Source organism: Hevea brasiliensis, chromosome 16 (assembly GCF_030052815.1).
Source record: "Hevea brasiliensis isolate MT/VB/25A 57/8 chromosome 16, ASM3005281v1, whole genome shotgun sequence".
Classification (NCBI taxonomy): Eukaryota; Viridiplantae; Streptophyta; class Magnoliopsida; order Malpighiales; family Euphorbiaceae; genus Hevea; species Hevea brasiliensis.
The window spans coordinates 3,369,713-3,392,822 of record NC_079508.1 but is presented as its reverse complement, the minus strand read 5'-3'; the positions used below and the strand labels follow the sequence as shown (position 1 = coordinate 3,392,822).

The 23,110-nt window shown below is 32.9% G+C and overlaps 1 protein-coding gene across 1 annotated transcript; it reads right to left on the bottom strand.

Moving 5' to 3' along the window:
- Positions 1–1,450: 1,450 nt before the first annotated feature.
- LOC110653490 (biotin carboxylase 2, chloroplastic) lies at positions 1,451–22,133 on the bottom strand. Its single transcript, XM_021809150.2, has 16 exons — positions 21,874–22,133; positions 21,307–21,635; positions 19,350–19,491; positions 17,227–17,325; positions 16,966–17,022; positions 15,999–16,070; positions 7,938–8,027; positions 7,412–7,471; positions 5,188–5,373; positions 4,993–5,085; positions 4,830–4,911; positions 4,269–4,375; positions 2,968–3,043; positions 2,473–2,519; positions 2,309–2,371; positions 1,451–1,744 (listed from the first exon to the last, which is right to left on the bottom strand). Exons 1-16 carry the CDS (start codon positions 21,922–21,924, stop codon positions 1,697–1,699), a joined length of 1,602 nt encoding a protein of 533 aa, XP_021664842.2. The 5' UTR covers positions 21,925–22,133; the 3' UTR covers positions 1,451–1,696.
- Between the last annotated feature and the right edge of the window lie 977 nt (positions 22,134–23,110).

Below are 23,110 nucleotides of genomic sequence, written 5' to 3'. Positions count from 1 at the left end.
ATACCTATGTACACAGGTTTTGATGTATGCATGTAATAATATGTATGTAAGTTATTTGAGCAGTTGTATAAAAACTCTTGCAAAATATTTTGGCATGTAATTAAATGTAAATTATTGTAAATGTAAATTTGAGACTTCATTTACTTGAATAGTTTTGTAATATTAATTTTGAGTCTTGTAATCAATGAAATGTTTCTTTATGATGAGATTGGTTTGAAAATGAATTGATTTGATTATTGAGATTTGAATTGTGAGTTGAAATGAAGTTATTGGAGTTGTATTTGAGAAAACATATTGGAAGTGTTTTCCTTTTCAGGTTTGAAAAACTGTTTTCTCAAAATACAGCAGGCACTTTGCCGAAATTTTGAAAAATTTTTATAACACCAGATTTTAATCGATGATTTAAATTTCACGAAAATTGTTTTAAAATCTCTTGTAGTATATCTAATGGGTTATTGGTTGGCGAAGTACGGTAATTCATTAGGTGTACTACCGGATCATGTTACATCTTACGGGGGAGTAGGGTCTGACATTTATTATATAATATTATAATTTTATCTCTATTATCAAATTAACTTAGTTTTATTAGAAAAATTAAATTTCAAGTATAAATAATTACATTTTTTAAATATATTTTATGTATTGATCATAGTATATTTTTAATTGATATATTAGTATTAGAATAATAATAATATACAAAATAATTAGATGTCGCCAGCCTAGCGTCGTAGCCCAGTGGCAAGAGAAGCCATATTCATATCGCCCTTTTTCAATTTTTTTTCTTTTTATTTAAATAAGAAGAATGGTGCTCGGATGAGAAGAAAATCAAAGGATATATATATATATATATATATATATATATATATAAGATTCTTATAATAAAATTCAATTTCATTCTGTTAAAAAAATAAATAAATAAAACATGAGTGTGCCTTACGCATTTAATAGAAAACTTCACAAATGAATTGAGTTTTTGCAAAATAATGGTAAAATTTTTAGCAACAATTTTTTTTTTTTCAAAATGATTTATTTTACTAATTAAAAGTGTTAAATTCTAATAATTTTAAATTTTCAAGACATGAAAATTGAATTCTCTCAATTTTAGATTTTACAAACGCACCGACATTGATTATGTAACTTTGTTGTCCATTGAATATGTGAAATGCATGTTAGAGGCAGATACGCACGTTCAACAAGTGTCATAACAATGCGAGTCAAGAATGGTATGATTAATCTCTCTACCTTTAAAGGTACATGAGAGTGGAAAATCTCTAGTTTGAGTCTTCTCATTATCTATTATTCTGAAATTTATATTGTTAAAAAGGGAGAAAAAAAAAAAACCTCCCACAATATAATCCAACTCAGTCCAAATGCTCATCAACAATGGCTCAATTTACTCAAAACAAGGCGACACAACCACCATAAATTCAGTAACATTAGATTGTAGCACTATTGAAACGCAGGTATATGTAACTTCTAACCTCTTAACAAACATCACATTCAAGTTCAATATCCAACTCTATGATTTTTTTTGTGTTTATAATGAGGAATTAGTCAAGTAATCAAGGGAACACATACAACATCAAAATTTCATGAAGAATTCTCACATTCAATTCTTTCAAATAATGGCAAATGAAGCCTATAATGCATTTTCGCTGAAAACTGTGGCCATCCAAATATTTCTGAATAAATCTATCTATGCAGTTGCATTGGCCAATTCCTTGACCTGTACAATCTTCTGTGGCTGTAGGCAAAGAAAAGTGCATATTTTAACATCTTAAATATAAGAATCAAGGGAAAAAAATAAATAAATAAAACTCAACTGTGTGTTTTATTAGTTCATTTTTCCTCGAGAACAAATGTAAAAATTTACTGTTTTGATAAGATTTAAACCGTAAATACATTATTTATTAACTGAACATTTCACATTGGTTGTGATTTTATCATCATATATGTAAATTAATCCTAAAATAGAGATTAATTTATGCAGATGAGTGATACTTCGAGGATATAGAAATTTAATATCTTTCATCTTGATAATTTAAATCATATCCCAAAGCCAACGAAAATGCACTTCACATCAAATAAATGCATGACCATGATGCACTGGAAATATAATGAACATTCAAGAACATATTCTGATTCTACTTTAAAAACAAAGAACCCCAAAAAAAGATATGAAGATCACTTTATTGAGTATTTTGCAATGTGAAACTAGGAAATGGGGCTCATGCCATATGGAAAATCCGCAGCATTAATGAACATCTTGTAAATCCTTGTGTCAACCACAATTATATCAACCTCTTACCGCTGCTAATTCCTGCTCATGCTTTGGAATGAAAGCAGTGTCAACCTTGCCATTTCTGAAGTCCTGTGTACAATATACAAAGAAAGATAAGATCACAGAACAACGCCTCAACTCAACCTAAACTACATGGTTTTCTTAATTAAAGGTACAAATGCTTTTCATACCTCAATGTCAAGGATAAGTTTATGATAGTCGATGGTTGTAGGAACTCCTGGAGTGAGAAAGAGTAAGAGATCAAACAATACTAAAGGTATCAAGCACAAATTAAATTTGATATAAGAGTTTACTGTCTTTAAGGCTCTATTTGTTTCACGGAGTCTATTTTCCAAGCAAAACGCTTTGAGAAAATGACTCATTTTCTGTTTTGATGCAAAAAAAATTAGTCAAAAAAATCTAGCCTTAATTAGTTCCTGTAATTAAGTACGATCAGCTGTGATTATGTGTCTATTAGTTAGGCTAGAATCTATAATCTTCCTCTTTTGTATTTTGTAAATCTTATAAATTCCCAATCAAGCTTGAGGGAAATAATCAAGCTTTTCTCTCACAAAATACTATCTTTTCTTTCACTTTCTTCAATAGTGAATGCATTGCTACCACCCCAATAGAGTACTAATAAAAGGCCATTGGGAAGGGGAGCTCATCAAAATTCTTGCACTTACCTGTAATAATAGTGTCATCCAGTGCTCTTTTCATGCGTTCAATTGCCTTTTCTCGAGTCGGAGCCCACACGATAAGCTACAATAAGTTGTCAAATTAGCACAATAACTAGATTCGTGTTAAAGCCAACCGTTTTCAATTCAGATAAGCAGTGATACATGCATTGTAGCTTTCAAGAATAGGTTACAAGACACCTATCAACAATGTCAAGGTGGAAAGAAAAAGAATTTAAAACCACTAAATCATGTACACATTTAGACACCTATGTCCTCAACAAATGCAAAGAATAGCTTAAGCGACAAATCAAATAATCAAATCATTGATGTTAAAAAGAGCCACAACTTGTTCTGATACCTACAATTACATTATTTTAATTATTTGATATTTTGTTTCATATTTGGATGTCCAAAAACCTTAATTCTTACTTACTAGAAGACCTGCATAACCTTCAAGATTTAAAATAAATTAGCTTTTACTAATTCATAACTTCAATAAATCTCGCCTTCCAGATTTTAGGTCCTTCGGGTACAGTTGTAATCCCCCATGTGCATGAAGATAGCAGGAAATGCTAAAGCCACAAATACAAAAGCTCAAGATATTAGGTAGAGACTCAAACCATGAAAAGCCGTGCAAAACTTTACTCTTGATTAATAAGTGATCAGTCACATGTTCACCCCATCATATACAAGTCAAACTTGATTAATAAGGGATCAGTCACATGCTCACCCCATCATATTCGAGTCAAACTAATGGCCAACATTGACAACAAATGGGTATTCTAACAACAATAATAAAACCTACATAACAGCAGCTGGCTGCCTGGCTCTAACAAAAAGCTGAAAAGCCAACCCAGATATCAATATATCATAGAATACTATGAGGGAGCCAGATAGCACAACAGTCCACACAAAACCTCATGCTTATCCAATACTGGATTCATCAAGAACAGTGACACTATTTGGTCCACTAGAACAAACTTATGATGACAAGTGAACAATAAAGCCAAGTTTTTATTTCACCCTACCACCAGTAAAACAAGTGTGCCTAAATACCTGTAAAGTACATTGGGAGAAAGGAAAAGAAATAACAGTGGCCAAACCATAAAAAGAAGTGGCTCAGTTATGTCTGTATAATGAGTACATGCACACATTATCATTAATTCACATGCAAACCACAAAGGAAATTCTAGAAGATAGCAAGTATATATATTCATATGAATCCTTAAGAATAATGATGACATATGGCTCATGCATCCATCTTGCTGCAGCCAAAAACTTCAACAGAAGCAAGAAGTTTGACAAACCTTTCCCAGTAGGGAATCATAGCTTGGTGGAACCACATAATCAGGATAAACATGGCTATCCATTCTGACAAACGGGCCTCCAGAAGGCAAATATGATGTTATCCTTCCTGTTGTTCAAAATGAGAAGTGGATGAATATTTAGGAGAAACTGAATATATTATCCTATTGTGTCCCATTTCCTTCATTTTCGTTGTTTTGAAAGGATACCTATGCAAGTGAGAGTAATCAAAAAAGCTTAATAAATGAACATCAAAAAACTTCAACAAAAGGCACAGGTAAATTGTGATGAAGCAGCCACCAAACAGGTAAAATTAGAAAAGGCAACAAACCCCAAGGCTTCATCAACTTATCACTTGACTGCATTCCCATACAGAAGGGTAAAATACATGTCAAATGGAAAATGAAAAATTTATCCATAGACTGATGGGATATGATGAGCAAAACTAATCATAATGGGATAAGAATACCTTTAAGCCGAAAACAAGGCACTCAAGAGGAACAAATAGCAACAATTAGATTGCATAAACATAAAAGACAGGACAAGCAACATTGTAGACATACCTGGCCCAGGTCGGAATCCCTTAAAAGCATCTTCTGCATTGATACGGCATTCGATTGAATGTCCTCTTAGCACAATATCTTCCTGCATATCCATCACCAATTAATTCATTGCACTTAGGGACTAAATTCTTTTGAGTAACCTCTTTTTTTCCCTTTTAAATACCTGTTTGTAGCGGAGCTTTTCTCCCAAGGCTACACGAATTTGTTCCTCAATCAAATCAACAGAGGAAATCATTTCAGTTACCGGATGTTCAACCTGCATTTTTCTTTTCATCATTGTTTAGCATAACATCTGAATGACCTCCATAACTGGTGCTTATAAACACAATAACATGCACATCACTAAACACATATTAACCTGGATTCGAGTGTTCATTTCCATGAAGTAGAAGGAACCCCTTTCATCCAAAAGGAACTCAACTGTTCCAACACCAATATACCCTATAGATGCTGCTGCTGCAACTGCAGCATCACCCATAGCTTTCCGCAACTCAGGGGTCAATGCAGGAGAAGGTGCCTCTTCAAGCAGCTTTTGATTGCGTCTCTGCATAAGCCATATTCAGCATAACTTGTTACATCCATATGCAGGGTTTTTCTCAGAAAACTAAATATAAAACATTAACAAACAAAAAAGAAATTACAAAAAGGACAAAGGGAAAAAAGCTCATTCTCCTACAAATTTGGTAGTAGTTTCCATGTCATACAGTATATTACAGAGAAAAAGCGTGGGAGAAATATACATTAACACCCACAAGAACAATAAGATGCCGTCTAAAGGATAGTTTCTATCAGTGACTTTCATACCTTAAATGAAAGGATAATATTTTGGTTTTTTGACATTCATCTTAGAAATTGTAGAATTAACATTTTTTTGTCCAAAAAACCTTGTAATCAGTGCATATCTAGTAGTCCTAGAAAAATGCAATCATTGTGAAAATTTGAAGGGTCAGCAACAGCTTCTGAACATGATTTCAAGCTTAAAATGTGCTTTATATTTTACTGTAAAGTGTGACAAGGAGGCATGCACTCATTACCTTATCTTCCTTATCTCAGTCATATTAAGCAGATTCAACAAGCATAAGTAAAAATTATCTTATAGCTGTTTCTTGAAGTTGAATCAGTATTTGCTGATTTGACCTTTATCGTAAATATAAAGTTTTCATGATTTGGACTTTCATGGACAACTTAGATCCATGCAACACATACAAATATATTCCCAGGTACATAGCTTCTTAAGTGCTGCAAGGTGAGATATTATATGCTAAAGCATTGTTTGTTTCATGTATAAAACTAAAAATAAAAAATAAAATAAAAAACTTGTTCTGAGGAAAACATCTTCTTAGAAATGACTTATTTTCTGTTATTTGGCTGCACTAATGAAAATCCATTGCAAAATATTTAGGTCTCTGGAATACCACATATTTTAATAAAATAAAAGTGTTCGGTGACTTTCCCTAGAAGATGTTTTTACTATCATAGTCCATTTTTTCCAAACAAGGGTGCTTTTAAAGTAAATGGATGAAAGTCCAGCAAGGGAGAATACTTTGGTCATTTAGTGGATATAAAATAATATATTGATCATAAATTTGGAGCAGTAACTTTTTTTTAACGTATTCATCTACAAGACATTTAATAAAAATTGAATTAAAAAAAATTATTTTTTCAATTATTTCCAAATGCAATGTTAGTTAAAATCTAATGGTTATCTCTGTTAAAAGCATAGATTATCTTTAAAGCTTAATTTATTATTGCACTTTAAAATAATAATAATAATAATAATAATAATAATAATAATAATAATAATCAAGAAGGAAGTTAGTAACAGTTCCTAATATATTTAGGTCAAAATTCAAATTGATAAAAAGTTAAATTTAAGAATACTAACAAACTCTAATATTATAACATGATGTTAGTGATTTTCAAATTTTCAGACAAATTGAAGACCCATATGAATGTTATTTTATAAACCAAATTCATCCTTCTAACATTATTCACAGAATAATGTTGGACAATGTCAAAACCTATTACTCTTTGACAATTAATTTAGAAAATAAATTTAATTATTTTTTATCAATAAATTCAAAATGGTATAAATATAATATGCATGAATTATGTCATTTGATTTCAAAATCTTCTGAGTTGTTTGCAACTGTTCCAGCACAATTTCATGAGAATGTTCTTGATCATTTTTTAAAATATTAGAAATCTTTAAAACAAAAATGTGTGATGAAGTCCACGGCAATGAACTGTACTTAGGCTTGTTTGAAACTAAATGCCTTAGGATTTATCTCAAGAACTCTGTCTAAAATACCCTACTCTCACACCCATACTTCATTTGCATCCACATGTTAAAAAGCATACCCGTGGTACCACCAATAACCAAACGTAGTGAGCATGATTAAGTTGGAACCAAATCTCTCAGTTAGCTCACTTGACAAATTTGATTATCAACATAATTCAGGTTACTTTATATAGTAACAAGAAGCATGCTTCTCCCCCTCAGTTTTAAGCTTGCAGAAAATAATTTGCTGAATTGTAATGCATTTTACAGGTGCAAGCAAAATGTTGATACTTAATGGTACCTGGATGCTGCAGTCACGCTCACCAAAGTGGACAACATTTCCATATTTATCTGCAAGAACCTGCAAAATCACAAGGAATAACAAAAGATAAAAACAGATGAGTCATTTAGAATCAGGCACAACATCAATTCCGCCTTCTAGTTTTATCTATGTTGCTACCACAGGCATTGGTATTAGGTGTAGGTTATATAGATAGGAGTCTGACTCGTTTAATGTCAAAACTCTTACTCAATGACAAGAAGACAGCCAAGGATTCAATACAGGTATATATTTTTCTCTTTTATTAATGTTTTCTCTTTATTATTCAGTTTATGTCAATGGGCTAGGCTATATGCCATAAACACAGTCCAGATCTAATGAAACAGGCAGACTCTCAACATAGTCCACTACCCTCAAGGGACATTTAATTCTAAACAGAAAAAATGACGATGCTTAACTACACACACACACACACACACACACACAAGGTTTGGGTTACATAATATATTTGGGCACAAACCGACAGTAAAATAGAAACAAAATATACCTGGAACTCAATATGCTTTGGATTTTGAATGTACTTCTCCAGATAAACTCCATCATTTCCAAATGCTGCAGCTGCCTCACTCTTAGCTTGCTATTAAAGGGAGAAAATCAATTACCAACAACATTTACTTGAATAAATCATAACTTAATTTCGCAGAAATATTTACTATAGCTGATAATTAAAATTCTGCAAAAAATGAAAAATATGTAATTAATATATGGAGTTCATCATAAAAGGACCAAACCACAATAATGCTAAAAATTGTGTCAAGTACATGTTTGAGGCTATATCAGATCTATTTAAGATGTGAATAACTTTTTTTTTCTTTTGTTCTCTAAGAATTAGGGGCGAGTAGTTTTCAGTTTAAACCGAAAAACCGAACCGAACCGATTAATTCGGTTCAATCGGTTCGGTTTTAAAATTTAATCGGTTCGGTTCGGTTTATAATTTTGATAATTTCAGGTTAATCGGTTCGGTTCTGTTATTTTCATAAAAAAATAAATAAAACCGAACCGAACCGAAATTATTAATATATATAGGAAATAAAAAAAATCGAACCAAATTGAATCAAACCGAAATCAAAGAAAACCGAACCGAACCTTAAGATTTTTTAGTTTTGATTTCTAATTTTTTTTGTTTTTATGTTTTTATTATTTAGATTTAATGTTAAAAATATGAAATTTTATAAATTTCGGTTTGATCGGTTTAAAACCGAACCGAACCGATATTTATCGGTTCGATTAGGTTCGGTTTCTCTTATCAATCAGTTCGGTTCGATTTTTAAAATTTTTTATTTTCGATTTTCGGTTTTATCAGTTCGGTTCGGTTCGGAACCGAACCGACCGTTTGCACACCCCTACTAAGAATATCAATAAGCAAATATTTGTAGAAAACTGAAACCCTTCAATAACACCAACATTTAAGTGATGAAACAGGAGCAACATAATTGATTGAAGCCTCTTTTGGATGTGTACTTAAAACCTCTATAATGACTGACTAGTAAATTGAAGAGAGAAGAGGGAAAGGGGAAAAAATAAAATACTCAGAACCTCTATCTTATTTAAATAATATATCAATGCTAACTTTTTGGAACATCTTATGTTTGACACTTGTTTTGATCACAATAGTCACCCATAAGTTATACCCTTAAAGAAGTGAAAAATCCATGCTAATTAATCTTTCTCCATATTTTATAAAATGTTACAACTTATATTACCGTAATACTATAATGGATATTATTCATTCCCATTATTGTTGATCATGAATGTGTTAATATAGCAAGTTATTACATATCTTTGGTAAACAGGTATCAGGTACAGGAAACCCCAGCTCTGAATAGTGAAAAAAGGCATGGCAGTTGGAACAGGATATTTGCATTGAAGTCATGTCTTGCTCATAGTGGAAATAGAAGTAAGATTTTCCTTTTCTTTTCATTAATGACAAGTTTTAACCTTTGTTAATAAAATAGCCATGCTTTCCTTTCTTATTTATTGTCTTAAACCTATTCTTTTCTTCTTATTCATCTTAACTGTTCTAGAATTCAAAATAGAGTCGTCTAGCATACAAACCAACAGTGGAAAAGTTCCAGCAAGCACCCAGAAACCATAAGATTATTTTAATCAGTATATTATTACTAGTATTCATATCTAAACTATCATAAAGCATTTCTTTCATCAACTTAAACAACATGATATTGTCCAACAAAGCTCACAAGATTAAAAAGCAAAAAATAAGATCATCTGTTCTAGATTGAAATAATGTTTCTTTGATGGCATAAAATCTACTTGGGAGGATGGACACTGAGGAACGGAAGGATACTACGGAAAACAAGGAGAAACAAAAAGGGAAGGATCCTACTCTTTGCATCCATTTGTTTCCCTAACATATAAGAGAAAATAGGAAGTTTGTAACTTTTTTTTTTTTTTTGGTCTTTTAATTTACCAAAAACTCAAAATCCTAGGTGCATTTATTAGACTCAACTCAAATCAACTAAGCCTTTATCCCAAAAATTTATTGGGGTCGGTTATATGGATTTTCTTTCTCCACTCTAAACGATTTTGGATTAAATCCTCAGCAATATGTAATGTTTCTAGGTCATATTATACTACTCTCCTCCAAGTCAATTTAAGTCTACCCGTTCTTTTCTTTCTATCTTCTAACTCAATGTGCTATATTTGTCTAGCTGAAGCCTCCGTATGTCTACGCTTCACATGACCAAACCACCTCAATCTCCCTTCTTTCAACTTATCCTCAGTTGACACCACTCCTACCTTTTCTCTAATACTCTCATTCCAGACTTTATCTAGTCTAGTATAACCACTCATCCACCTTAACATTCTCATCTTCGCAATTCTTATCTTAGACACATACGACTCTTTCATTACCCAACACTCACTACCATATAACATGGCTGGTCGTATAGCTGTACGGTAAAATTTTCCTTTCAACTTATTGCGAATCTTGCAATCACATAAAACTCCCGTAGCACGTCTCCACTTCAACCATTCGACTTTAATCCTATGACTAGCATCCTCCTCACGTCCCTCATCTACTTGAAAGATTGAGCCGAGATATTTAAAGTGATTACTTTAGGGCAATACTACTCCATCCAAACTAACTCATTCCCTATCACTAGTTCAGCCTTCACTGAACTTGCCATACATGTATTCTATCTTCGTTCTGCTTAACTTAAAGCATGTTCATTTATTAGACATGAGGGAAAAATTTTAAAAAATGGCACATTTGATCATTTGTTTAGTTTTTTCTTCCCCAATACTTCCAATTTGGAAGGATGGAATTTTGCCAGTGCAACTTTAAGGATAGAAGCTTCTTCTTTCCTCACAACCCATTCCCTTTGTTATGGAAAGTCAATCACCATATTATTTCTCTGTATATTTTGTATTCTGTATTCCTATTTAGGATTTATTATTTAGGATTTCTTCCTAATTAGTAGAACACAATTATAGGAATCAATTGTATATATATACCCATGTACAGATTAATTGAAATTAAGGAGAATCATCTCTTTCTACATGGTATCAGAGCAGGTCATCTATCTAGGGTGACTATTTGTTCTCACCACCTAGCTCAGGAAAGACCTTGGCCGCCGACTAGCAGTTTCGGCCCCGATCAACATTGCCGGCGTCGCCTCAACCCCCTCATTCCACCACTATGTGCTGTTGCCTGATCCAATACACCATTAAAGGACTTCTGAGGTTTGGCTCTCAGATCCTATTTCGGTATTTGCTTGATTTGTGATTTTAGGTTATTTTGCTGCTATAAGCACTTTGGATTAGCGTTTCGATTAGTTTTCTTTGTCTCAACAAATGGCAGACAATAAGAATATTATTTCTAATGTGATTCCGGTGATGACTAAGATCACGGAACACAAACTTAATGGTTCGAATTACCTGGAGTGGAGTAAGACTGTTAGGGTCTATTTGCGTAGCATTAATAAGGATGATCACCTTACTAAAGATCCACCCACTGATGATACACAACAAACTTGGCTAAGGGTGGATGCTCAGCTGTTTTTGCAGCTTCGGAACTCGATTCACAGTGAGGTAATTAGTTTAATTAATCACTGTGAATTTGTTAAGGAATTGATGGATTACTTAGATTTTTTGTATTCTGGTAAAGGGAATATCTCCCGTATTTATGATGTTTGTAAGGCATTCTACTGTGCTGAGAAAGAGGATAAGTCTCTCACAGCTTATTTTATGGATTTTAAACGGGTATATGAGGAACTTAATGTATTATTGCCTTTTAGTCCTGATGTGAAAGTTCAGCAAACTCAACGGGAACAACTGGCTGTTATGAGTTTTCTTGCAGGCCTTCCTTCAGAGTATGAGACTGCTAAATCTCAGATTCTCTCCAGTTCTGAGATTTCCTCTTTGCATGAAACGTTCACACGGGTCCTTCGTACAGAGAGTACCCAATATTCACAGCTTGCCAGTAGTGCTCTTATTAGCCATAATCCAAATGGACAACAGGGTAATAGAAAAGGAAGTAGAAGAGGAATTACAGGTAACAGAAGTAATCAGCGTAATGGAGAGGCTAGTTCTAATCAGGACTCAAGAGGAGTCATTTGTTATTATTGCCATGAGCCTGGCCATACAAAATATAATTGTCTGCAACTTCAGAGGAAAAATCAGCGATCACATATAGCAAATATGACAGCAGAGAATTCTACAGTATCTTCCTCTGAGAAAACTATTTTGGTATCTGCAGAGGATTTTGCACAATTTTCCCAGTATCAGGCATCTCTAAAGCCTACCAGTTCCCCTGCCACTGCGATCGCTGAGTCAGGTAAATCCACTACATGCCTTGTGTCTTCCTCATCCAAATGGGTTATTGATTCTGGTGAGACAGATCACATGACAGGTAATTTTAGTCTTATATCAGCTTTTCAGTCTAATCTCACTTCCTCTACTGTTACTTTAGTTGATGGTTCTACTTCTTGTGTCATGGATTCTGGAACTGCAAACCCAACTTCGTCAATTTCTTTGTCTTCTGTTCTATGTCTACCAAAATTCTCTTTTAATCTACTTTCTGTTAGTAAACTTACTCGTACCTTAAATTGTTATGTTTTCTTTTTTCCTGACCAGTGTTTGTTTCAGGATCTTACGACGAAGCAGATTATTGGTAGAGGACGCGAGTCAGGTGGTCTCTATATTCTGGAAAATCATGTACCGCAGTCGCTTGTTTGCTCCAGTACCTTAACACCTCTTGAAGCTCATTGTAGATTGAGTCATCCTTCTTTGTCTACCATGAAAAAGCTGTGTCCTCAATTTCAGTCTTTATCAGTACTAGAATGTAAGTCGTATCAATTTGAAAAACATCATCGTTTGCCTTCTGTGTCTAGAGTCAATAAACGGGTCTCATCCCCTTTTGAGTTAGTTCATTCTGATGTTTGGGGTCCTTGTTCTATTACTTCTAAAACTGGATTTCGTTATTTTGTTACTTTTGCTGATGATTACTCTCGTGTTACCTGGTTATATTTAATGAAAAATCGTTCTGAGTTGTTTTCTATCTTTTGTGCCTTTTGTAATGAAATCAAAACTCAATTTAATATTTTTGTGCACATATTAAGAAGTGACAATGCCAAAGAATACTTTTTAGCATAATTTCAGTCTTATACGACACAAAATGACATTTTTCATCAGTCTTCCTGTGTGGATACCCCATCCCAAAATGGCGTGGCCGAAAGAAAAAATCGGCATCTTCTTGAGGTAACTCGTGCTCTTCTTTTTCAGATGAAAGTTCCTAAACACTTTTGGACGGATGCAGTTTCTACGGCATGTTTTTTTATCAATCGTATGCAGCCTTCTGTCCTTAATGGGGATATTCTTTATACTGCTTTGTTTCCTACAAAATCTTTGTTCCCTATTGAACCCCGTATTTTTTGTTGTACCTGTTTTGTGCGTGATGTTCGTCCACAGGTTACTAAATTGGATCCAAAATCTCTCAAATGTGTCTTCCTTGGGTACTCCCAGCTCCAAAAAAGGTACCGTTGTTTCTCTCCTACTCTTAATCGTTATTTTGTTTCTGCAGATGTCACATTTTTTGAGTCCACTCCATTTTTTCCTCAATCATCTGTGTATGAGAGTCAGGGGGAGGAGGAGGATGATCTCTTAATATATAATGTCCAACCAATGTCTAGTCTTCTCCCACAGCCTGTTCCTTCTATCTCGAGACCTACTCGACCTCCCGTTGTTCATGTTTATTCCAGGAGATTGGAGATTCCTGACTCAGATCCTCCACCAGCTACTTCGTTGGGAGATCCTGTACCTCATACTGATCATGATTTTAATTTAAACTTACCCATTGCTCTTCGTAAAGGTAAACGTTCATGTACTTACCCTATCTCTTCTTTTGTTTCTTATAATCAATTGTCTTCTTGTTCTCGGTGTTTTGTTACTTCTTTAGACTCTGTTCCTATCTCTAATACTGTTGGTGAGGCACTGTCTCATCCTGGCTGGTGTGCTACTATGAAAGAGGAAATGGAGGCTTTAGATGCTAATGGTACATGAGAACTGTTGCCTTTGCCCACTGGTAAGAAAGCTATTGGTTGCAAATGGGTATTTACAGTAAAGGTAAATCCTGATGGTTCTGTGGCTAGGTTAAAAGTACGCCTTGTAGCAAAAGGATATGCTCAGACATATGGGGTTGATTACTCTGACACTTTTTCTCCTGTAGCTAAACTTACTTCTATTCGCTTGTTTATCTCTTTAGCAGCTACATATGATTGGCCCTTGCATCAATTGGATATCAAGAATGCTTTCCTTCATGGTGATCTTCAGGAGGAGGTGTATATGGAGCAACCACCTGGGTTTGTTGCTCAGGGGGAGTTGGGTAAAGTTTGTAGGCTTCGAAAGTCTTTTTATGGCTTGAAACAAAGTCCTAGGGCATGGTTTAGGAGATTCAGTGAAGCAGTACAGGAATTTAGTATGCAAAAGAGTAAGTGTGATCACTCAGTATTTTATAGGCAATCTGAGGCTGGTCTGATTCTCCTGGTAGTCTATGTGGATGACATTGTCATCACTGGGAGTGACTCTGCAGGTATTTCATCTCTTAAAACCTTCCTCCAAACCCAGTTTCAGACAAAAAACTTGGGATTGTTAAAGTATTTCTTGGGTATCGAAGTTATGAGAAGTAAGAAGGGTATTTTCTTGTCTCAAAGAAAATATGTCCTTGATCTATTGACAGAGACAGGAAAATTAGGTGCTAAGCCTTGTAGTGCACCAATGACTCCAACTTTACAATTGTTAGCAGGGGATAGTGAGTTGTTTGAATATCCAGAGAGATACAGGAGATTGGTAGGAAAATTTAACTACCTTACAGTCACTCGTCCTAACATTGCTTATGCCATTAGTGTGGTGAGTCAGTTTATGTCTTCCCCAACTGTTGCTCATTGGGAAGCCTTGGGACAAATCTTGTATTATCTGAAGGGCGCTCCAGGAAAAGGTTTGCTATATGGTAATCATGGGCATTTGAATATTGAATGTTTTTCAGATACCGACTGGGCTGGATCTAAGGTTGACAGGAGGTCAACTACTGGATATTGTGTTTTTGTTGGAGGAAATTTGGTGTCTTGGAGAAGCAAGAAGCAAAGTATAGTTTCTCGATCTAGTGCTGAATCCTAATACGGAGCCATTGCACAATCAGTATGTGAGGTAATGTGGATACTTCAATTATTAGATGAGACAGGTTTTAAGACCTTCCTGCCTGCGAAATTGTGGTGTGATAATCAAGCTGCTCTCCATATTGCTTCTAATCCGGTGTTGCGGACCAAACATATTGAGATTGATTGTTACTTTATTCGTGAAAAGATTTAACAACAGATCATCTCAACAGGACACATCAAAACTGGAGAGCAGTTAGGAGATATTTTCACATAAGCTCTTAATGGAGCTAGGATTGACTACATTTGTAACAAGTTGGGCATGATTAATATCTATGCTCCAACTTGAGGGGGAGTGTTATGGAAAGTCAATCACTATATTATTTCTCTGTATATTTTGTATTCTGTATTCCTATTTAGGATTTATTATTTAGGATTTCTTCCTAATTAGTAAAACACAATTATAGGAATCAATTGTATATATATACCCATGTACAGATTAATTGAAATTAAGGAGAATCATCTCTTTCTACCCCCTTCAACTGAAGAAAGGATTAAAATTTTTTCTTCCCATCTTTTCCCCGCTTTTTTCCACTTGCAATATTATACAGCCTCCTTATTTTTGCAAGGAGATAACACACTGTACTAGGTTTCACCTCAGGCAAAATAAGTGGTTGGACATAGCTACAGTTTCTAATGATCAAAAAGATGAAATAGATATGCTATTTGATGTCACCAACATCCCACATCAACAGAAAGTCAAAGGTGCTTGGACCTTGTGCTTTCCATGGGGAAACACAACACACTGTCAGATAGGAAATTGGGCATCATCACTATTTTTTGAGGTGGAAAAAAGAATATTCACAAAAAAATTTGAAAAAAAAAAATCTAAAATAGGTTTAGAATATATATAAAAAAAAAACTCATATTAATAGTACCTGTAGCAATTTCACAAACTCATCAGGTTCTTTAGCAAGGCGCATTCCACGTCCTCCACCACCTGCTGTTGCCTAAAAAATGTAACGCAGCTGTCAGATCATAGCTTCAACACATTATTTGATTGAAATTGGTAGGAATAACTATAAGAAAGAAACCATAAAATCCCATAACTGCCTGCAGTCAAAAGAATGTTGCTAGGAAGTATGTAACCAGAGGATGGCCACAGATGTAAAACCTTAAAGCCTGAATGGTTTTCAAAATGTATTCTTTGACAAGAATGTCCATTTTATCACGTGGAAAATCTTGTCTTCTAAAAATGCACACAAGCTATAGAAGTAAGTAACTAAGTATACATTTGGCCCCTGAACTTTTCGATCTTTCACAATGTAGTCCCTAAACTTTAAAATTTTAACAATTAAGCCCTCAAATTTCAAAAAACGGGGCAACTTTTACCTTTCTTTTAGGATTTCATTAAATTTGCATAGGCAGACAAAGTGACAAACAGAACCCTATGTATATTTCACGGAATCCTAGCTGAAAAGGTGCATTACAAATTGACCTCTCTTTTCAATTTTGAGGGCTTGATGTGAAAACTTGAAGTTTAGGAACGAAATTGGAAAAAAAAAAAAAAAAAAAAAAAAGTTAAGAGGTAAACGTACACTTCATCCTAAATGGCATAAACACATATCTATTTGGCAGGTTGATGATTTCCAATCGAAGATAAGCAATTTCCAGTGAAAATTATTGGAAGCCTGTAATCTCTTGTTCTATAACTTAGAAGCCCTAAAAGAAGGGCACATATATTTTTCAAGTTAGTAGAAAGGTAATACTGCTGAATAAATCCTAGCTGCTAGTTGCATCAGCACAAAGATTAGAATTAGATGTACAATGTAGTTCCGTATGGTCAAAAAAGGGAATCTGAATCTGATGATGCAACTATTCGATAGCTAGAAAGGAAATTTTTACCTTGATCATCACAGGAAATCCAATCTCGTGAGCAAGCTTCAGTGCTTCCTCTGTACTCTGAAATAATGATAATTAAAAAAAATTATAGTCATATAATAGCAAACTAAACCTTGTTATATTCAACAATACAAAAAAGTTAAAATAAAAACTAAGTAAAAAGAAAGAAAACCAAATAATGGCTAACTAAATCTAAAACATGAATTGTTTTAACGTCCAGGTGCTTCTAATCATAGTAACCAAATATCGGCCAAAAAAAAATACCTGTAGCAACCCATCACTCCCAGGCACAGTTGGAACACCTGCATTCTTCATTGTTTCTCTAGCAGTTGATTTGTCACCCATGACTCGGATACTGTCAGGCTGCCAAATTGCACATTCACAATATCTTTACCAATTATGTCCGAAATAATTGTAAACACGCAATCCATTAAAGATTTTCATAAGCTATAAGTTTTTCAATTTCATAATGTCCAAAATAACCAATAATCTTTCTGTGTTTAAAATAAGGGCATATGAAATTCTCAAAGATCTATTTTATAGATAGGATTGATATTTTCAGAATTTCTATAAAGACAAAAAACAATCCAAATATTACAAGATACACAAAAGTGAATCCTTTAATAATTTATAATTCATATTATTGATTCTAATAAGCACTTCAGATTGTATTTACAATAAATTATCCAAAATTCATTTTGACTAATACTAGTCCATATGTTTGAAACTATCTGAACCAATATAAAAATTCTATAAATATATATATAATTTAGGATTTCCCAAAACCAAACAGAATAATTATCATAGTTTATCAATATAAAATCTGATTGTAATTAATTTCATTATAGTTTGAAATCATGACATAAATAAATGCACAAAGGAGGGGAAAAAATTAAGCAGGTATTGGTTATTAGTTTTTTTTTAATAAAAATTTGATGTGTGTGTGTGTGTATTTAAAATTATCATTAAAAACTTATTTTAATTTTGATAATTAACATAAATATTCATGTGTTAAATACCATTACTATCATTGCAACATATGTGAAAAAAATGGCAAGGAAATAAATTTATTAAACTCAAAGAATAATAAAATGAGCGTTTTGTATATGACAAAAGAAAATCTTTGGCAAGTTGGTTTATGAACTCAAATGCACAAAGTAGCCTTTTCTTTCATTGTTTTCTGTGCTAAACTTTTGCATATTGAGAGTCAGATAGCCTAGCCAATATTTTTAGAGGCAAGCATCGTCAGTTCAGATCAGCTTAATTTGAAATTAAGTCAAATTGAGATCGCGAAAATATTTTAAGGAGAACCAAACTACACTGAACTGAAATAATTCGGTTGACCTCAATTTAATAAAAAATATATATATATATATTTTGCATGCTACATTTATATTAAAAAAATATAAACATATGTAATTTGGTCAGTTTGGTTATTCAGTGCCCAACCAAAATGAAATAACCAAACCTATAGAAAACCAAAAAAGAATCGAAAAAATTGAAAAGCATCAATTCATTTCAGTTTCAATTTGAACCAAACAGAGCTCAACCCTAAAGGTTTTTCCCTATGTAATCATCCCCGTACCATCCAATTAACAACTCTGAAGACATGCCCAAACAAATGCAACCCAATATAAAACTTAAACAGCATGAGATTTGAGAGTAAAGAATCACATTCCAGATCAGGAAAAAAAAAATCCTCAGTCAGTTGCAAAGTACATAGAGTAGTGTTGAGATTCTAGAATATTTACATTATTCCAACAATACATCGAGTGAGGAAGTTCAATCAAAACAAAAAGCAACTCCATAATACAATGTCTAGACATACATATTTAGCTTCCTACACTGCTGAATACGTATTTTTACTTGTCAAATAAATTATAGTTTTATTTGGATACGTGTGCATTTAAAATAAAGGGCTATTTGAATTTGACATTATGTGACAGTTATGATTTTTCATTTGAAATACAAATAAAAATCTAACTTCATTTCAAATGCACACATCCAAATGGACCCTTAGAGAATTCCTATTCTCTAACACAGAATATGTATCACATCATACCTAGCTGCTTAGATCTTGAGCCATATGATTTATCAGTCACTATTAACTATAACCACTCCAATTTCCAATTGCATATTGCATTTTATTGACTGTGGCACTGAAAGGTCAGAGTTTTTTAACCAAACCACACAATACTTATGGATATCTCCTAGACTAGTTTGGAATTTTGAAAAAGGAAACATTTAGAATCTATTTTCAAGTTACACCAAATTCAAAAAAAATATATATATATATTCCCTTGTCAAAAACTAGCTAGGCTCAAAAGAATAAAAGGATAAATTTTGACTGTCTAATGTCTATAATAAATTTATTGATATATACTTACATTAGGCCCAATAAAGTTGATCCCATGTTCCCTGCACATTTCAACAAATACTGCATTCTCAGCAAGGAAACCATATCCAGGGTGCAACATTGTACATCCACGACTTATAGCAGCCGATAAAACATTTGGAATCAATAAGTACCTGTTGAAATGCAAGTCAAAGTTAACCATAGACATTTTTCCATTATCATCCAGATGTGCAACACAAATGTGCTTAAAATTAATTAATGGGAAAATAAATGACTGTTCAAGCAGCAAATTGCTTTGCCTACCTCAAATAAAAATGTAAAAAGTAAAGAAATATTTACAGAGAAAGAGAGAGTGCTTTCAGCAAGGGGTAAAGGATGTAACTGGGGCAATTTGTAAAGTAGCTATGGGAACTTAACGCAAGAAAACTACTTCTCCAATTGGATCTGTAGTAAGAAGGCAGAGCTTAATGAACAAGACATCAAGTAAAAAGCATACTATAATAATTTAAGAGAACAAAAAAGAACTACAATTTTTTGTCTAGAATGGGGAATAACTTAAATTTCACTATAGAGATGTGAAAAAGACCTAGGAAACAAGAAGGATTCATAGAGTTAGTAATTTTCCTCAACTTCTTTTATCCATGTGCAATTCACATGGTCAATTTTTTCTCTAATTAAATGCTAAAGTGCACGACTCAACTAAGCCTTAATCCTAACTAAGTGAGACAGCTATATGGGTCTTCTTCCTCCATTCTGCTTAATTTAGACATACATTCATATAGAGGTATATTGATGCTGAATCCTTCCTAACCACTTTCTCCCATATCAGGTTTACCTCTCCTCTTCTTCACTTGTGTTACTTATGCATGTAAGCTGCACAAAACTATGGGAGAGAGCAATGGATCACATGTTAAACTGCGGGGTGGTTGTCTTGTAGTAGCTCAAGCCTATATGCTATAAAAACCGATTTATGTTCAAAATAACAACTCTTTAATGGGAAATGTTTCAATTATATTAGGAAAGTATAGGAGACATATAGGGATAAAAAATCAATTGATGTCAAGATTGATTAAATTAAAAGTGGGTACACAAGAGTTTTAGTAATCATTTGCTACCAGGTACAGTGTGGAAAATCCCAACCACCACTATTATCAGATTTTTGAGCTAATCCAATGTCATAAATGACATTCATAAATTTAATTACACTTCTTACCATCTGTCATTTTATTCAGATATGTTTTAATTTCTTATATATCATTTTATTCAATATATCCAATTTTCTTAGGCATAATAAAACTACAGAGTTTTCTTCGAAATTTCTAAAAGGCTTTTTGCCTGTCATAACAAGGCATTTCTTGTTTCTATTCCCATCAATTATAACCTAACCATCAATAATAAGTAATTAATTCCAAGTACAGAAATCATTTCAAAATGTTCATATTATATTAGAAATTCCAACAGTCAAAAAGTAATGTGGTAAACACATAGAAAGGTTATCACCAGGATATCATAACAAGTGGACAAAGAAAACTGAAAATTATTTGTAAAATACCATTTGCTATGGAGTTCAATATAGGTGTAGTCAAGATTATTCCACTAGATCCTTAAGACCAGATTATGGAACCACACATCTTATATGCTTAAGGAGGCTCAAATCTAATTGTTTTCTGTCCATACTTTTTTATCTCTTTTCATAACCCAAGTGATTCAACATTTCACACTTTGTTTCCCAATAAACTATTGCAACAAATTAAAAGCTCCAACCTGTGATCTCTACCCAAGCACCCACCAATCAACTACCTGAGGAAAAACCTGGGTGGCAGGTTATGACTTCATCATAAGAAAATTATTAAATATGGGATATTAGACATGGGAAATTTACTGGAGATATGAATAAATATTACTACTTATCTTGAAAAGACAATAAAAATCAACAAAAATAAAAGAGTTAAGAGGAAGTAGTTGCATAGGGAATTGCACACACTTACGACTGACTGCTTGGTGCTTCACCTATGCAAACTGATTCATCAGCCAATTTGACATGAAGTGCATCCTTGTCTATGGTTGAGTAAACAGCAACACAAGGTATACCCAGCTCGTGCGCAGTTCGGATAACACGAACAGCAATTTCTCCTCTATTTGCAATTAAAATTTTATCAGCACGGCATGTAGCCCCAAGCGCACCTACACCAGTTTTTTTAGCTTTATAGCTAACTTGGGCAGCCCGAACTCCTTGTCTTGGAAAATTAATCCTACTTCCCACCATAAAGCTACATTGGGAACTCCCAATTCCTCTAGTCCTCCCCATGAATAAGCCCTTCCATTGAATAAAACATCTCAGCATTTGAAACACATATACTAACAAAATATGGGATATGCTTCAATCACACACAAGTTTAACAGTTTAATCACTCAAATTACAACCAGCCCAAAATGCATCCAAACAATAATAAGCAATTCTTTACTAATTACAGAGCATAACATGATAAAGACTCTTAAAAAGCTAAACAAGAATATTGAAAGAAAACCCAGAAAGCAAAAAGGAAGGAACTTACAGGAGTTGTTGAAGTAACAACAGATTTGCACACTGGCAATGTAGCCTCCATTGTTGAAAACCAAATTGCCAGAAACCAAGATCTCAAGGAGAGTAAAGAAAGAGATTGGAGAGGAAGAGTAAAGACTTGGGCTTTATTAAGGTTTAAGAGGGGAAGGAAAAGGGCCGATAGAAACGAGGAGAGGGTAACATTGAATGCTCCGCCTGATTTGGTTGGCAAACTTACCTGCTTCTGCTCGACTTTATCTACGGTTCTCTCTCTGCAGTTTCCTTCCTATTTTCCAACCACGTCATGCCAAATGTTTCATTAAATAGTTTTTCATTTCCTTTTTTTCTTAGAGAAATTTCACTCTTTTTTTATCCAAAAGGGTCAAAAACCTTACTTACAATAGAAATCAAAAATATTTTAATTTTATTTTATTTTCTTTTTTTAATCTAACAATGGCATGACATAAATAATAATTTTAATAAGAGACAATAAAATATATTAACCAAAAATTTTCTTTTACATTTTTTCAAGTATAAAATATCAATTGATTTATTCTTAAACTCTTATTTAATGCTTAAATGATTATTGTATCTATAAATTTTTAATCATTTAATTAAATAAATATATTTAATTAGATGGATATCAATTCATATAGTGTGCATCTCTATAATAAATATTTTCATTTATTTTTAATAAAATATTTTTTCAAAAATTTCAATATAAATAATATCAATATCAATATCAAAAGTCATATTTTATAGTTTGGATTAAAAAAAATTAATGTTTTATAGAATTTTTTTTTCTCTATTAAGTGAGCTACATAAAATTTATATCTATTAGTTATGTTTTAAATGTGCATTACACATTTTTTGTACTCGTTATATGTATCGTAATTTAATATCATTATATGTAATTTTTTTATTAATTTTTTATATGATATACTATTATTATAATATTAAATATTATTATGATAATATAATAATTTTTATTTTTTATGACATGTATATTATATTATATGTGTACTTATTATTTTTAAATTAAGTTAACGAAAATGAAAGTATATAAATGAAAATAAGAAATTACTTTGATGAAATTTATTATAAAAATTTTATTATTATAACATAATTTTAGAATTGTAACTGTTTTGATGTATAATATTTTAAATAATTTATATTTTCTTATTACAATGACTTTCTTTATTGGAAAAATATGATGTATTACTTCCTTAATTCGAAAGGAGGAGATTTAT